The 16,352-nt window shown below is 42.3% G+C and overlaps 1 protein-coding gene across 1 annotated transcript; it reads right to left on the bottom strand.

Moving 5' to 3' along the window:
- Window positions 1–4,974: 4,974 nt before the first annotated feature.
- LOC120065317 (green-sensitive opsin-like) lies at window positions 4,975–16,158 on the bottom strand. Its single transcript, XM_039016218.1, has 5 exons — window positions 15,795–16,158; window positions 15,243–15,411; window positions 5,619–5,784; window positions 5,194–5,433; window positions 4,975–5,079 (listed from the first exon to the last, which is right to left on the bottom strand). The coding sequence occupies exons 1-5, from the start codon at window positions 16,156–16,158 to the stop codon at window positions 4,975–4,977; spliced, it is 1,044 nt and encodes a 347-aa protein (XP_038872146.1).
- Between the last annotated feature and the right edge of the window lie 194 nt (window positions 16,159–16,352).

Raw genomic sequence — 16,352 nt, 5'->3', positions numbered from 1 at the left:
TTTGTTTTTACCTGAAAATGAAGTTAACCACATGTCACCATCTGCAGTAAAAAGGCAAATATACGTAATTTGAGTAAGATTCCATAGGATACTGTTACAGGATCAGCACTTTTGAAAAGAGAAATAGGGCATAATGCTTTATCTCAATCAGCCAGGCAGTTAGCAGAACAGGTTTATATGATTTGGATTTAGATTCAGTTAGACAATTTTTTTGACAACTACCTAACTACCTTTTCTAGTAGGCTTAAATTGAAGATTTGGCAAATAGGAGTGGCAATATCGTCCGCTATTATCCTCAGTAATTTCCTTCCAGATTGTCAGACCCCGGTGGCTTGTCATTGTTGATAGACAACAACAAAAAATGTCACCTCTTCCACACTGACTTTACGGAATTCAGAAGCACAATGCTTGTCTATCATAATTTGGTCAGATATACTTGGATGTGTGGTGTCAGCGTTTGTTGCTGGCATGTCATCCCTAAGTTTGTTTTTTCTTGCCAATGAAAAATTCATTGAAGTAGTTGGCAATATCAGTGGGCTTTGTGATGAATGAGCCACCTTATTCAATGAAGGATGGAGGCGAGTTGTATTTTTTCCAAAAATGTAATTTAAGGTACTCCAAAGCTATTTACTATCATTCTTTACATAGTGCGTGTTTGTATGTTGAGCCAAAGTAGGCTTTATAGTTAAAATGTATATATGTATATTTAATGCAGCTTTCAGGATCTACCAAAATATGGTTTTGGTTTCTGGTACAACTATCAGTTCCTTTCTGACTGGGTCTTGCTTGTTATCTATAGCCAAAACATATTTTGAATGAAAAACACCCACTTACATTGCATGCTTAATGTTTAATGGTTGTATATAGTATGATAATCTCAATTCTCATCTTGAATGCTGCAGGTTAGCTAGCAACAAGTAACATAAAAAAAGTTACAGACGCACAAATACTATACCCCTCCTAAAATGATAACCTCCCCTGTTATTGTAATGGTGAGAGGTTAGCATGTCTTGGGGGTATGTAACTTTCTCACTCATCATTATTCATGATTCCTTCAGGACTATCAATCAATAATCATCCATATTAGCATAGAAGTGTTAAGAAACATATTATATTTTTATTTACAATAAAAGTGACTCCAAAATGACACAATACATTATTCACCATTCAATTATATTGTGAACAGAAAAATCTGAAAGACAACCAAAACAAACAGCAAATGCATCCAACAAGTTTGTAGAGTCACAAGCCTGGTGTAACCATTGCCTGCTAGGAATATGGGACCAAATACTAAACTTTTGACTACTTTATTACACATAAGTGAATTTGTGCCAATACTTTTGGTGCACTAAAATGGGGGAGCTATGTACAACAAGTGCTGTAATTTCTAAATGGTTCACCAATATGGATGAAAATACCCCAACATTTTATCTGACAGTCTGCACTTGAACCTCATAGTCTTTGTTTGATTTCAAATTCAAACTTTTGGAGTAAAGAGCTAAAATAAGAAAACACACTTCACTGTCCCAATAATTACGGAGGGCACTGTATTTGTCCTACATTTGAATGTTTTTACAAAATATTTACAGCATTCTATTCATGGCCCCCCAAAAATTCACAAAATATCATACATTGGAAAAGGTATCAGAGAATGAGAACCAAATGTCAGTGAACAAGGTACTACACACAGACACAGGATATGACCACCAACATGTGACCAACTGGGGTTCAACCTGGGTCTCAAGCATGACACAAGACAGCGTCGTTAGTTTTGGGAGGTACTGTAACACAACTCTTCAGGACAGATTTTTCCGAACCACCTCTGAAAATAAGGATGAAGACCTCAGGAGAAAGACTTTTGTTTTACAGTTTGTGTTTGTAACACAACTCTTCAGGCCAGATTTCCCCAAACCACCTCTGAAAATAAGGATGATGACCTCAGGAGAAAGGATTTTGTTATAAGGCATTTATAAAATAAATCTCTTAAAATGGTCACTGATCAGTGAGTTTGTATCATAACATTACTATGGTCTTGATCAATCATTTGGGCGTATTTCCAGATACAACATTTCATGATTTGGCTGATGAATCGTTTGTAAAGTGATCAGCTAAACAAATTGAAATAGCAAAGTATAAAAAAAAATGAATTAACTGTATAAATAAATACATTAATTATGCATCCATTTATTTGTCCCATCCTACATTGTCTGTTTTTTTATGAAGTATGTACATATTAGATTCATGTCCTATAAGTTACATATACTGTAAATACATGTTTATTCAATGGTCTCTTAGAATGCATCCAAGTGCAGACAACAAAATCAAGATTGCGACATCCATTTAAATAAAGTTCCACATATGTCTTAACACCAAGTAAAAACAACTCGGTTGAGCAACCTCAGAGGAGCATTAAAAAAGGACGCTTCTGGGCTGGGGTGTAACTTCTTACATATTGTTACAGTGTGGTACTTAGCTGTGTTTAGAGTAGAATTTCAGACGTGTTTCATATCTTAAAACCATTTCCTGCATTCAAATAACCTAGTGGCCTCATGGGTGGAATGTCATTAATATTTTTCATAATTTAACAATTAATATTGTTTCTATGTCAAACTGTTTTGCTATATTTCAGTCTTCTGTGATGTATATAAAGTTTTGGGATACAAACTCAAAATTGAATATATTTCAACTCTACATCTGATATGGTACAGGTGTCTTCTTTTTTGTAAGCCCATACCTATATGTGTGAGGTGTATACTTTGTTTCAAAGTAAATTTGTTTAAGACTACCAATAAGCAGCGTGTTTGACCCTGATTTAGCCCATTGCAGTAAAAGGTTAATATGGCCTTTCCGTGTATACATTAGCTTGTTGAGAAAATCCATGGTGACACTATAGGTTAAACACAGAGCTTAGTGTCACTGTCAGCACAATCAATCACCGATATCTGACACCAACAGTGACTGTCAGACACATAAGAGCAGCTTAGGAAGAAGTAAATAGAATGAAGAGAGGATTCAGAGTCCCAGAAGACTTGGCCCAGAAGAGTCCTGTCTTGCTTGTTGACACAGAAGAAGCCCCCTCATCACCCATTGAGTTCTTTCCACAAAACAACATGGCCAGCATGTATGAATCTGTAGAGAAAGAATAAGGACCACATGCCAGGGACTAGATACAGACTCGTGTATAGGACATGGCAATTAAGATGAATTTGCAATAAATGAATTACTTATTTGGTAGTACCTTGTGTATAAATCAATTAATATTGTTGGTAGCGCCTAACATGTGTGACCAACTGGGATCAAAACAACCAAACATTAATTCTCATATAATTATATTTTTGCACATATCCATTCAAAAACATTCAACGACACAAAAACCTTTTGATGCATGCATTTATTAATCTAAAATAACATTCAAAAGTATTTATAAAATGTTTTCAGCAAATTATTGCATAAAGGTGGCCAACAAAAGCCACATGTACATTGGGTGTACAAAACATTAGGAACACCTGCTCTTTCCATGAAAAAGACTGACCAGGTGAATCCAGGTAAAAGCTATGATCCCTTATTGATGTCACTTAATCAGTGTAGATGAAGGGGAGGAGACATATTAATTAATGAAGGGTTTTTAAACCTTGAGACAATTGAGACATGGATTGTGTATGTGTGCCAGTCAGAGGGTGAATGGGCAAGACAACATATTGAAGTCCCTTTGAACAGGGTATGGTACAAGGTGACAGGCACACCAGTTTGTGTCAAGAACTGCAACGCTACTGGGGTTTTCCCACTCAGCAGTTATCCATGTGTATCAAGAATGGTACACCACTCAAAGGACATCCAGCCAACTTAAAACAACTGTGGGAAGCATTGGAGTCAACATGGGCCAGCATCCATGTGGAATGCTTTCGACACCTTGTAGAGTCCATGCCCTGACAAATTGAGTCTGTTCTGAGGGCAAAAGTGTGTAATAAATAAAACAATTATGGTTGTCGGCTCCTAAGCAATTTAAAACTCCCAACAATCCACATAGTTGTTATTGGAGACTTCTCTCTTCCTGGATTTCCCACATGTGAAGGGACATTAGGGGCACAATCAGCAACTCAATATTAGGAAGATGGTCTTAATGTTTTGTACACTCAGTGTATGTAGCCTCATTTCGTACCAATTCAATCTCAATCCTTCAAGACAAAAGCATGAGAGTAGTTCACTATGCCATTTCAAGGTCATCCATTCACAACAGGCATCTTACCACCTCAGCTATGAAAGCAATTATGTAGAGAAGGTATTGTGTGAAACAATGGAAAAGAGTCCTAATGTGGTATGTATGTCATTCTTTTGAAAAAGAATGACAGTCAGTATACCAAGTGCAGATTTGTGAAAGGGTAGAGATGCCTTGAAGCGTAATTACATTTACATTCTAATCATTTAGCAGACAATTTTATCCATAGTGACATATAGGAGCAATTATGGTTAAGTGCCTTGCTCAATCAACAGTTTTCACCTAGTCAGCTCTGGGATTCAAGCCAACAACCTTTTGGTTACTGGCCCGACACTCTTAACCGCTACGCTACCTGCTGCCCCCCTCCCCTGTAATTGGCAAGAATCCACTTTCTGCATGACTTGCCTTTTAGTGGTATTGCTGTCCTTTACAGCAGGTGATGCTCAGAGGGGAATTGTGTCTCAATGTGACGGGTGCCCAAAGCTATGGAGCATAAACCAAACCTTCAAGTGGTTATTCATGAAAACTCTTGAGGATTCACCTTGCTGGGAAAAAAATGAAAAGTCACAGTGTGAAAGTTCTCCTGTGCTTCGGTGATCTAAGAAACTGCAACATAAAATGCAGAATAAAAATGGGCTATGTTTGATTATGCAATGTTTTGAGGACTGTACTGTAAGAGGGCATCTTCTGATTATAAAATCAATCTACCTAATTGAAAATATGCCAGTCCATGTAAAAAATGTAATCCTTTGAAGTTGTTATGCAGGGCCCACAGAGGACACTTCTGTCTTGCTTGCTGACACAGAGGTCTCATCATCAGCTCCTGAACTAATTCCTACAGCAGCCAACATGCAGCTACGGAACTGTAGAGAGAGAAGGATAATTACAGGAATAGATTGTTAGCGTTCTCAAGTTGCCCAACATAAAGCATTGTTTATTGATGCACAAAAAGAGAGAGATCAAAATACGTTACCAACCTGTTTGTTCATCAGCACATAGATGACTGGGTTGAAGATGGCTGAGCTCTTTGAGAAGAAGGCTGGAATAGCCATGGCTGTGGCTGTAAAGGCAGCTCCTTTGTTGAAGAAAATCCAGGCAGCAAAGCTGGCATAGGGGGTCCAGGCAATCAGGAAACCACAAACCATCAGGAAGCACATACGTGTCACTTCCTTCTCAGCTTTCTGGGTAGATGCTGAATCCTGCTGGGAAGCTGCAGCCTGTAAACAAACAAGGGAAAACACATGAAGTCAGATAATCAGGTAATTGTTTGATAAAAAGTATGGGCAGTATATCTCAACTACGTTCAACCACCGAATATCGAGTGATTAATTTGTTGTGTTTAGGAAAAAGGGATAGACAAACTGTCTGTCTGTCAGCAGTGTACTAGCATTAACCGTCATACCGCCTTGACTGTGAGGACAAGGCTTCCATACGTGAAGAAGATGGTGACGACAGGAACACAGAAGTGGCAGGTGAACATGTAGATCACATATGATTCATTGTTGAAGCCTTCAGCCAAGGTGTAGTAATCAGGTCCACATGAGCACTGCATACCCTCAGGAATATATCTATGTGGGAAAGACAATAAATGAGCCTGTATTGAAATATTTTACTTTAAAATGTATAAAAGGTTATCACAGCTATGCATCGAATTAAGTATTTGAATGATAGTCTTTCAGAAAGGAGTTTACTATGAATACAATACTTGTCAAATGTATTAATCAGATTATTGACTTAGATGCTGTTTATCTATACTTATGCAGTATAACCAGATGAGATGGTTTTTGCCCTGTCTCAGTGCCAAATCCAATCCCGAAGGGCAGAATGTTGAGAGGCTATTGTCAGCATCCTAAAAACACAAACTCAAAATGTCACCAGGTCAGATCACAATCTTTCCCAAAACCTTCCTGGCCACTGTGATCGGATCTTTGAGAACCAGATACTATTTTAACTTCAGGTGTAAATTAAATAACTGAATCTAGAATAATGTGTCACCTTATTTGAAAGAAGTGGTCAGTTTACTGTGCCAGTTAAGTTATGAATAACACAACAACGAGAAAACTGAGAGGCCAAGGCTGAAAAGAGCTACTGTACAGTACTGTAGTAGAGAGCTACTCAAGTGGGCTCCCGAGTGGCGCAGCAGTCTTAAGCACTGCATCTCAGTGCAAGAGGCGATACTACTGTCCCTGGTTTGAATCCAGGCTGCGTCACATCCGGCCGTGATTGGGAGTCCCATAGGGCGGTGCACATTTGGCCCAGAATCGTCCGGGTTTGGCTGGGGTATGCCTTCATTGTAAATAAGAATTGGTTCTTATTAACTGACTTGCCTTTCCCCAGTCTATTGAAGTGGGGAAAGGTTGGCAAATTGTCTGCAGATTGCTTGCCTGCTCCCTCTACAGTACCAAACCAATCTTTAATTTCTCATCCAGTTATGTATTAACTAATCAGACTGGGTATTTGACACAGTTTGTAATTTATCTATCCATTGAGGGTGAATCCTAACTTCCACTTATCTCAAATATTCACTTAGTCTCCTATTTAAACCAATGCACAAAAAAGTGAAACTTTAAGTGGAAGTTGCGATTCGCACCAATGTAATCAACGGGGTGTCACACCCTGGTGGTACTCACGCCTCAAGACTATATTAGACCATTGGGGTCTCCGGTTCTAAGGCAAGGCTGCACTGATGCATTCACTGGTTTAAGCCTATATGGCCAACATGTTTCTTCTAGTCTTTCCACTAAGGCTGAATGAATAAACCACGTAAAACGACTTTAATATATTTTTTTAGTTTGAAGACCTATTCATGCTCCATTATTTCTGAGTACAGTGGTCTCCAGAACGTCTCAGTTACATTTTAGTCATTTAGCAGATGCTCTAATCGAGAGCAATTTACAGTTAGATCATTAATCTTAAAATGGCTATGTGGGACAACCTCATATCACAGGCATAAAAATACAAATGTTCCTCAACGTAACTATCAGTACAGTCAGATCTAGAATGGGGGGGGGGGGGGGGGGGTCAAGGAGGATTATTTAAGAGACTGTTTGAAGAGGTAGGGTTTCAGATGTTTAGAGGTAGGGCAGTTCCTCTTGCTGTTCCATAGGTAAGCACCATGGTCTTGTAGTGCATGCAAGCTTCGACTGGAAGTCAGTGGAGTGTGCGGAGGAGTGGGGTGACATGAGAGAACCTGGGAAGGTTGTAAACCAGGCGGGCTGTAGCGTTCTGGAAAAGATGCAGGGGTTCGATAGCACAAGTGGGGAGCCCAGCCAACAACGAGTTGCAGTAGTCCAGACGTGAGAGGACAAGTGCCTGGACTAAGACCTGCGCCGCATCCTGTGTGAGGTAGGGTTGTACTCTACGGATGTTGTAGACCATGAACCTGCAGGAGCGGGTCACTGTTTTGATGTTTGTCGAGGTGTTGTCGAGGGTCATGCCAAGGTTCTTCGCACTCTAGGAGGGCGACACTGTGGAGTTATCAACCATGATTGAGAGGTCTTTGAGCGAGCAGGTCTTCCCCGGAAGGAAGAGCATTTCCGTCTTGTCAAGGTTGAGCATGAGGTGGTGGGTCGACATCTGCCAGGCACGCAGAGATGCGTGTCACCACCTGGGTGTCAGAAAGGGGGAAGGATTAAAGTAGTTGAGTGTCATCTGCATAGCAATGACAGGAGTGACCATGTGAGGATATGACGGAGCCGAGTGACTTGGTGCATAGAGCCAAGACGAGAGGGCCTAGAACCGAGCCTTGGGGGACACCAGTAGTGAGAGTACGTGGTGTAGACAGATCCTGTCCACGTCACCTGGTAGGGGCGGCCTGCATAGCCTGAGATGCCCAGCTCTTAGGGTGGAAAAGAGGATCTGATGGTTCACGGTGTCGAAGGCAGCGGATATATCTAGTTGGAAAAGAACAGAGGAGAAAGAGTCAGCTTTGGCAGTGCGGAGAGCCTCCGTGACACAGAGAAGAGCAGTCTCAGTTGAGTGACCCGTCTTGAAGCCTGACTGGTTAGGGTCAAGAAAATCATTCTGAGAGAGATAACGAGAAAGTTGATCAGAGACAGTGCTCATCCAGAAGTGGTGCCCCATAGTGACCGGGGACTTTAATGCAGGAAAACCTAATTTCTATCAGCATGTCACATGTGCAACCAGAGGGAAAAAAACGTTTAAAACTCTAGACCTTTACTCCACACACAGACGCAAACAAAGCTCTCCCTCACCCTCCATTTGGCAAATCTGACCATAATTATATCCTTCTGATTCCTGCTTACCAGCAGAAACTAAAGCAGAACGTACCAGTGACTCGCTCAATACGGAAGTGGTCAGATGACACGGATGCTAAGCTACATGACTGTTTTGCTAACACAGACTGGAATATGTTCTGGGATTCATCCAATAGCATTGAGGAGTATACCACCTCAGTCACCGGCTGCATCAATAGGTGTGTTGCCGAAATTGTTCCCACAGTGACCGTACATACATATCCCAACCAGAAGCCATGGATTACAGGCAACATCCACACCGAGCTAAAGGCTATGGCTGCCGCTTTCAAGGAGCGGAACACTAATCCAGACACTTATTAGAAATCCTGCTATGCCCTCAGATGAACCATCAAACTGGCAAAGCGTCAATACAGGAATGAAATTGAATCCTACTACACGGTTCCTGACGCTCATCGGATGTGGTAGGGCTTGCAAACAATTACGGGCTACAAAGGGAAAGTCAGCCGCAAGCTACCCAGTGACGTGAGCCTACCAGATGAGCAAAATGCCTTTTATGCTCGCGTCGAAGCAAGCAACACTGAAGCACGCATGAGCACCAGCTGTTACGGATGACTGTGTGATTATGCTCTCTGTAGCCGGTGTGAGCAAGACCTTTAAACAGGTCAACATTCATAAGGCCACAGGGCCAGACGGATTACCAGGATGTGTACTCAAAGCAAGCACGGACCAACTGGCAAGTGTCTTCACTGACAATTTCAACCTCTCCCTGACCGAGTCTGTAAAACCTACATGTTTCAAGCAGACCACCATAGTCCCTGTGCCCAAGAAAGCGAAGGTAACCTGCTTAAATGACTATCGACCCGTAGCACTCACGTCGGTCTCTATGAAGTGCTTTGAAAGGCTGGTTATGGCTCACATCAACACTATCATCCCAGAAACCCTTGACCCACTCCAATTCACATACCGCCCCAACAAATCCACAATCTCAATTGCACTCCACACTGCCCTTTCCCACCTGGACAAAAGGAACACCTATGTGAGAATGCTGTTCATTGATTACAGCTCAGTGTTCAACACCATAGTGCCCACAAAGCTCACCACTAAGCTAAGGATCCTGGGACTAACCACCTCCCTCTGCAACTGGATCCTGGATCTCCTGATGGGCCGCCCCCAGGTGGTAAGGGTAGGCAACAACACATCTGCCACGCTGATCCTCAACACAGGGTTCCCTCAGGGGTGCGTGCTCAGTTCCCTCCTGTACTCCCTGTTCACCCACGACTGTGTGGCCAAGCACAACTCCAACACCCTCATTAAGTTTGCTGACATCACAGCGGTAGGCCTGATCACCGACAACGATGAAACAGCCTATAAGGAGGTCAGAGACCTGCAGTGTGGTGCCAGGACAACAACCTCTCCCTCAACGTGCGCAAGACAAAGGAGATGATCATGGACTACAGGAAAAGGAAGGTCGAATATTCACATCAACTGGGCTGTAGTGGAGCGGTTGAGAGTTAAGTTCCTTGGTGTCCACATTACCAAACTATCATGGTCCAAATATACAAAGACAGTCGTGAAGAGGGCACGACAGGTTAGTGCGTATGGCCTAGTACGTCACTGGGGCCAAGCTTCCTGCCATCCAGGACCTATATACTAGGCGCTGTCAGAGGAAGGCCCCAAAAAATTTGACTCCAGTCACCCAAGTCATAGACTGTTCTCACAGCTACCGCACGGCAAGCGGAGCGCCAAGTCTAGGTCCAAAAGGCTCATTAACAGCTTCTACCCATAAGCCACAAGACTGCTGAATAATTAATCAAATTGCCACCCAGACAATTCACATTGACCAACCCCATCACTTTATTTTTACACTCTGCTACTTGCTGTTTATTTTCTATGCTTAGTCACTTTAACCCTACCTACATATACAAATTACCTCGACTAACCTGTGCCCCCCGCACATTGACTCGGTGCCGGTACCTCCTGTCTATAGCCTCAGTATTGCTTTTTTATTGTGTTACTTTAGTTAATTTATTTAGTGAATATTTTCTTAACTCCATTTCTTGAACTGCATTGTTGGTTAAGGGCTTTTAAGTAAGCATTTCACAGTAAGGTCTACAACTGTTGTATTCGGCGCATGTGACAAATATAATTTGATTTGAGACAGCACGCTCAAGTGTTTTGGAAAGAAAAGAATGGGATACAGGTCTATAGTTTTTGATGTAAGATGAGTCGAGTGTTGGTTTCTTGAGGAGGGGAGCAACTCGGGCCAGTTTGAAGTCAAAGGGGATGCAGCCAGTGGTCAAGGATGAGGGAAGTGAGGAATGGAAGAAGGTCTCCATAGATTGTCTGGAGAAGGGAGGAAGGGATGGGGTCGAGTGGGCAGGTTGTCGGGCGGCCAGACCTCACTAGTCACAGGATGTCATCTGGAGAGAAAGAGGTCAAGGCGTGGGGTAGTTCTGTGTAAATGAGACCAGTGGACTCAATAGGCTGAGTGAATGAGTAGCGGATGTCGTCAACCTTTTTTCAAAGTGGTTGACAAAGTCATCCGCAGAGAAGGAGGACGGAGAGGGAGGGGTTGAGGATTAAGGAGGGAGAAGAGGTTCATAGGGTTAGACACAGAAGCTTGAAATGTAGAATGGTAGCAGTGGATACAGAGGAGGGAGTGAAAGGATGATAGGTCCTCCAGAAGTTTAGATTTTCTCCATATTCGCTCAGCTGCCCTGTTCTGTAAGCTCTTTTTGCTTGTAACGAGTCACTCGGCCACAGAGCAGGAGGGGAGGGCTGAGCCGGCCAGAAAGAAAGGAGACAGTTCGAATTATAGGATGCGGAAAGGGAGGAGAGCAGAGTCGACGAGGCAGAATCAGGAGACCGGAGGGAGAATGATTTAGCAGAAGGGGGAGATGATAGGGTAGAAGAGGAGAGAGAGCGAAGACTGCAATGGCGCATTACCATCTAGGTAGGGGAAGATTAGTTAGGATTAGAGGAAAGGTAGACAGAAAAGGAAACAATGTAGTGATCATAGACCTGGAGAGGGCAAGAGAGGCAAGGAGGGGAAAAAGAGAGTTGGAAAGGAATGAATCAAGGTCAGACGACGGGAGGTTGAAGTCACCAAGTACGAAGAGCGGTGAGCCATCATCAAGAAATGAGCTTAAGGAACTCTCCAAGGGCACCTGGTGGGTGATAGATGACAATAATGTTAAGTTTGAGTGGACAAGTGACAATGACAGCATGGAATTCAAATAAGGAGATGGACAGATGAGAGGGAGAAAAGAAAATATCTCCACTTAAGAGAAATGACAAAACATTGCAGCCAAGAGGTGGGGAGCATCTGTAAAGTCTAAAGTCTAGAAAACATACACACACAGTTGACAAAGCTACAAAGAGCAAAAGGATATCTGTAAATAACTAGGTAAGATACACAAGTGACAGAGTGGTGTGGAGCCTTCCTCTCGAAGAAGAAGAACGCCGCAGAACCGTCTATGTTTCAGTGATGGTCTTAGTTTTGAGACACGACCGCCACTTACACCTGCTGCTGAGAAACCAGGGGAGACTGAAGAACTAACACTAATTGCTAATTGCCTAGCATAGGTGCAGAGCACACCTCCCTGTACTAATTGCTGATTGCTTAGGAGAGATTAAACCACTCCCCCTCCAATACAGCCACTGATTACCAAACAAGTCACAAATTGCCCTGCCCCTTGATCCTGGTTGATGTGTCAATAACTGTCGGCAAATGATGAGCAGTCAGCAGTTCACACACCAAGTAGGCCACTGGGAAGACAGTACTAGAGAGAAAAATACCAAAACATGATACTTATCACTCCTGGAGATATCAGGAGTCTTCTAGCTATAGAATGATTTTAAGTTACCAATCAGACAAGCTAAGTTGCAGTTACAACATCAGTAAAGTGATCTGAGTCAGATAACCACATATCCAACTCAGGTTGTCCTATGCACCTCAAGATCATGTAAGCTATCCCACTGACCTAAGGTCTAGCCTAGCCTATGGGAGAGAGTATTTAGGTTCATGCTAAGGTCTCAGCTAAGGTTCACTGAACTACATCGACTAAACATACTTGGCCTTAACACCCTGCATTCTTTTGTTGGCTATCATTTTCTAAGCTACTCAAGATTGGGCCTCATTAGGTCTGGTTGGACATGGTTAAATTTCAAATCTGTTCACACTATCCTTGCAATGCAATCATTTCTAGCCTAAAATTGGCATTATCCCTCTTCACCTCTCCACTAAAAAGGCTGATGTGGCAAGGTTTCCTGAACAAAACCAGAAAAGGCCATTTGTGGTGAGCAAGATGAGTTACCCCCTTGCAATGTATAGTTCTGTGAGACCTCTTATTACAGGTTTGTACCATCGCTAGGACCCATTTCTCAATACTTAGGTCACTTTAAAAAAAACTCTTCAATCAGTTCTCCTAACCAACTTTCAGCCTGGCACAGTAATTCATTTCACATCCAAAATGTAGTAAAACTACCAAAACACTTCATACATGTCTCAAATCAACTCATTCTTCCATAACACTAGCAAAGGTTGTCACCCAGAAAACACACTTTGTCACTCATAAAACAATGACCTAAAAAAAACTAACAACACGTAGCGTTACACAATGTTTTCTTTTGTAAAATGTCTTTACAAAACAAGAATGACACCTCTCTACTGTTTAGAATCTACTGCAGTGTATGTTACAGGAATGAATCAGACATGATGCAATATGCTTCAATATGTTTTCTGTCATTTCTTGGCATTGAGTCATTCCAAAATACAATAATTTATATATACACCATCCACCGATACAGATACAGTAGCAATACTAATCAACCCTGCCTTCTGCATTTGGCCACAGGTTCTCATCCACATTACATCTGATGTCATCTTGGGCAATACACCTAGGAAAGAATATTTTGGCATGCCTGGTCCATCCCTGGCAATCTTCTGCAGATATGTCCAGGCATCCAGCATTCATTGCATCCAGGAGGGACATTTGATCATGTGGATGGTGGTCATAAACCTTCCACCTCCATGAGGAAAATAATTCCTCTATGGGGTTGAGGAATGGCGAGTAAGGTGGGAGGAAAAATGACACCATCCTGGGATGGGCTGCAAACCACTCTGTGACGGCACGGGAGTGGTGAAATGCCACATTGTCCCATACAATTACAAACGTTAGCCGATTTGGCCTCACTGCTACCCTTTCCTCACCTGGCACAACCCTTCCATAGAGGTCATCCAGGAATGAAATGAGACGCTCTGTGTTTTATGGCCCAATTAGCGGTTTGTGTAACAGCAATCCATCAGAGGATATTTCTGCACACATTGTGATGTTGTCACCCCTATGGCCTGAGACATCCACTGTGGCTCTTTTCCCAATCACATTCCATCACATTCCTTCCTCGCTGCCGTGTTTTGGCCAAGTGAAACCAGCCTCATCCACAAAGATGAATATGTGGGGTGTTTGCCTGGCTTCAATCTCCATGACTTTCTAAAATAATATTACGGTAGTTTACATTATACCTAAAAACATGCCATTGTGTGCCTCTGCCCTGTTTGGTTTTGTTCAAAACCAGTTCTATATTTTACAGTCATCTTACCTGGACATATTGGTTTCTGAGTTGCTTGACTCGTTCGGAGTTCCTCTCAAAGGGGACAGTGTACAACTGCTTCATCCTGACTTGATGTTGTTTCAGGACTCTAGAAATATTTGTTATGCTTACATTGTGAATATTTCCAAATGTAATGTTGTCTGCCAACACTCTGTCGCGAAAATCTGTGAGTTTTATGCTATTGTTTCTGATGACCATATGAACGATTGCAGTTTCCTGCACAGCAGTGAAAATCCTACCTCTCCCACCTGTTGGAGGTAACCGTTGGGTTCTAAGCAGAAATACAAATACAATTACACACAAGTGGATTTGGAGCCTTTGCTCAATTTACTTCTGTAATGTGCAGTTCAGTCAGATGCCCTTGCAGAATGCACATCTTACCTGTTTTTTGCCGGAAATTTCTCACAATAGATGCCACTGTTGAGCGTTGCAGATTTGGCTGCACTCTCAGACCAGCCTCTCTCATTGATAGATCATGATTTATTACATGATCACTTATAGTAGCCCTAATCTCATCTGAGACTGCAGCTCTTGATCTTCCACTCAGTCTTCTTTCACCACGCACACGTACTCCTCTCCCTCTCCCTCTCCCTCTCCCTCTCTCTCTCTCTCTCCCTCTCCCTCTCCCTCTCCCTCTCCCTCTCCCAGCCACTCTTCTTCCTCTGTCAGCCACTTCTTTATCTCTGGCTGGGTCCATGTTTACATTACAGTACAGCATTATTCCTAAGATGTCCACTTTTGTATAGATGGTAATGAAATTGAAAGACTAACACCCGGGTAGGTGTTCAGCCACAATGGGAATCAGCTGTGGTTGGTCTAATTGTTTTGAAAGTATTTCATTTTTTAGATTTGGAATATATTTCAATACAGTATTACTGTAGAAATGTAGCAAATTGCTGTCTTATTCAATTTTGTGTTATGTTAGGTTTTTTACTTAAGTTTAACAGTTTTGAAAAGAGTATGTAAACTAAACAGAGTTTTGGTGGTGATTGTGTCTGAGAAAATTATGAATGAAATTTGAAAGATGTAGTCATTGAATGCATGTTGTGCCAAAGCAATGAAAAAGTATCCACAGTTTAGCCCACATAGACTGCTGTTGTGCTCACTGTTTGAAGAGTTTTGAAAAGGTGACCTAAGTATTGAGAAATGGGTCCTAGTGATTGTAAAAAAGAACTGTAATCAAAGTTTTGAGTTACCTAGACCAGCCAACCAATGGGGGGGCAGCACAGGCCATTGCCATGACCCAGGTGAATGCACATCCGGCACCAGCGTGGGTGGTAGTGAACGTGAAGCTGCCCATGGGCTTGCAGACCACAATGTATCTCTCAATGGCCAACACCACCAGAGACCACAGAGAAACCTGACCTAGAATGAGACAAGGAAAGTGAGTAGTTATATATTGTTGTCCATTTGGTAGCTGAGACTTCTTCCAGCATCTCCATCAATGTGTGTATCTCAAACAATTAATGTTTCGTAGACCAGGATTGGTTGCTTATATCAGTCGTAAGTTGAGACACAAAGGTATTATGTAAATATAGCAACAAAATAACAAAAATTTGACTTAGTTTGGCTGTATTACACAAATACGCTTTTATCCAGTGAGACCAGGTGAGACAACCAGATATCACAGTCATAGAAAGTACATTTTCCCATAATCCAGTAGTTATGAACAAAGTCAGTGCTAGTAGGAAAATACAAAACTGTCTTGCGTGTGGGGGGTGTGTGTATGTGACTGTATGTTCTCTTACCTCCGATTGTAGCCATGAAACCCTCAATGGCACAGCCGATAGGTCCAAAGACGAAGTAGCCTTTGATGGCGGTAATGAAGGTAATGGTGAATCCAAAGATTACCATGATCATTCCAGCTGCAGCCAAGTTGACCAGAATGAAGTTGAGGGGTTGCTGGAGCTTCTTGTTTGTCGCTGTGACATACAAGGTCAGACCGTTGATGGGGAATCCAAAACAGATCAGGAAAAACATGTAGACAGCAAGCAGATAGAATTGCCATGGATCTGCCAAGTAAAACTGAGGGTATTCATAGGGACTTCTTACAAGTCCAGTCCTGTTGGACATGGGGATGTAGAAGTTGTTTCCTTCAGTGCCGTTCTGCATCTTTAACCAGGGAGTGGTTGAGATGAAAAGTGGAGAATCTGCTCTAGCTGCAGTCTAGTGTCTTCTGGCTCCTTTATTATCTGGGATGCTCTGGGTATGTTTATATACCCTTCTAAGCAGCCTCATCAGGGATCAACTGGTGATCAACTGGTGATCAAGGAGAATACCACATGGGGGGTGGGGGGATTTGAATG

This window comes from Salvelinus namaycush, chromosome 20 (genome assembly GCF_016432855.1).
Source record: "Salvelinus namaycush isolate Seneca chromosome 20, SaNama_1.0, whole genome shotgun sequence".
Lineage (NCBI taxonomy): Eukaryota > Metazoa > Chordata > Actinopteri > Salmoniformes > Salmonidae > Salvelinus > Salvelinus namaycush.
This window is presented reverse-complemented; position numbering and strand designations above follow the sequence as displayed.

Coding starts and splice junctions, on each gene's coding strand:
- LOC120065317 (XM_039016218.1), bottom strand. CDS start 16,158: ATGCAGAACGGCACTGAAGGAAACAACTTCTACATCCCCATGTCCAAC. Junction 5,785..15,242: donor CCATTGGTTGGCTGGTCTAG/GTAACTCAAAAC, acceptor TTTCCCACATAG/ATATATTCCTGAGGGTATGC. Junction 5,434..5,618: donor TTGTCCTCACAGTCAAGGCG/GTATGACGGTTA, acceptor GTTTGTTTACAG/GCTGCAGCTTCCCAGCAGGA.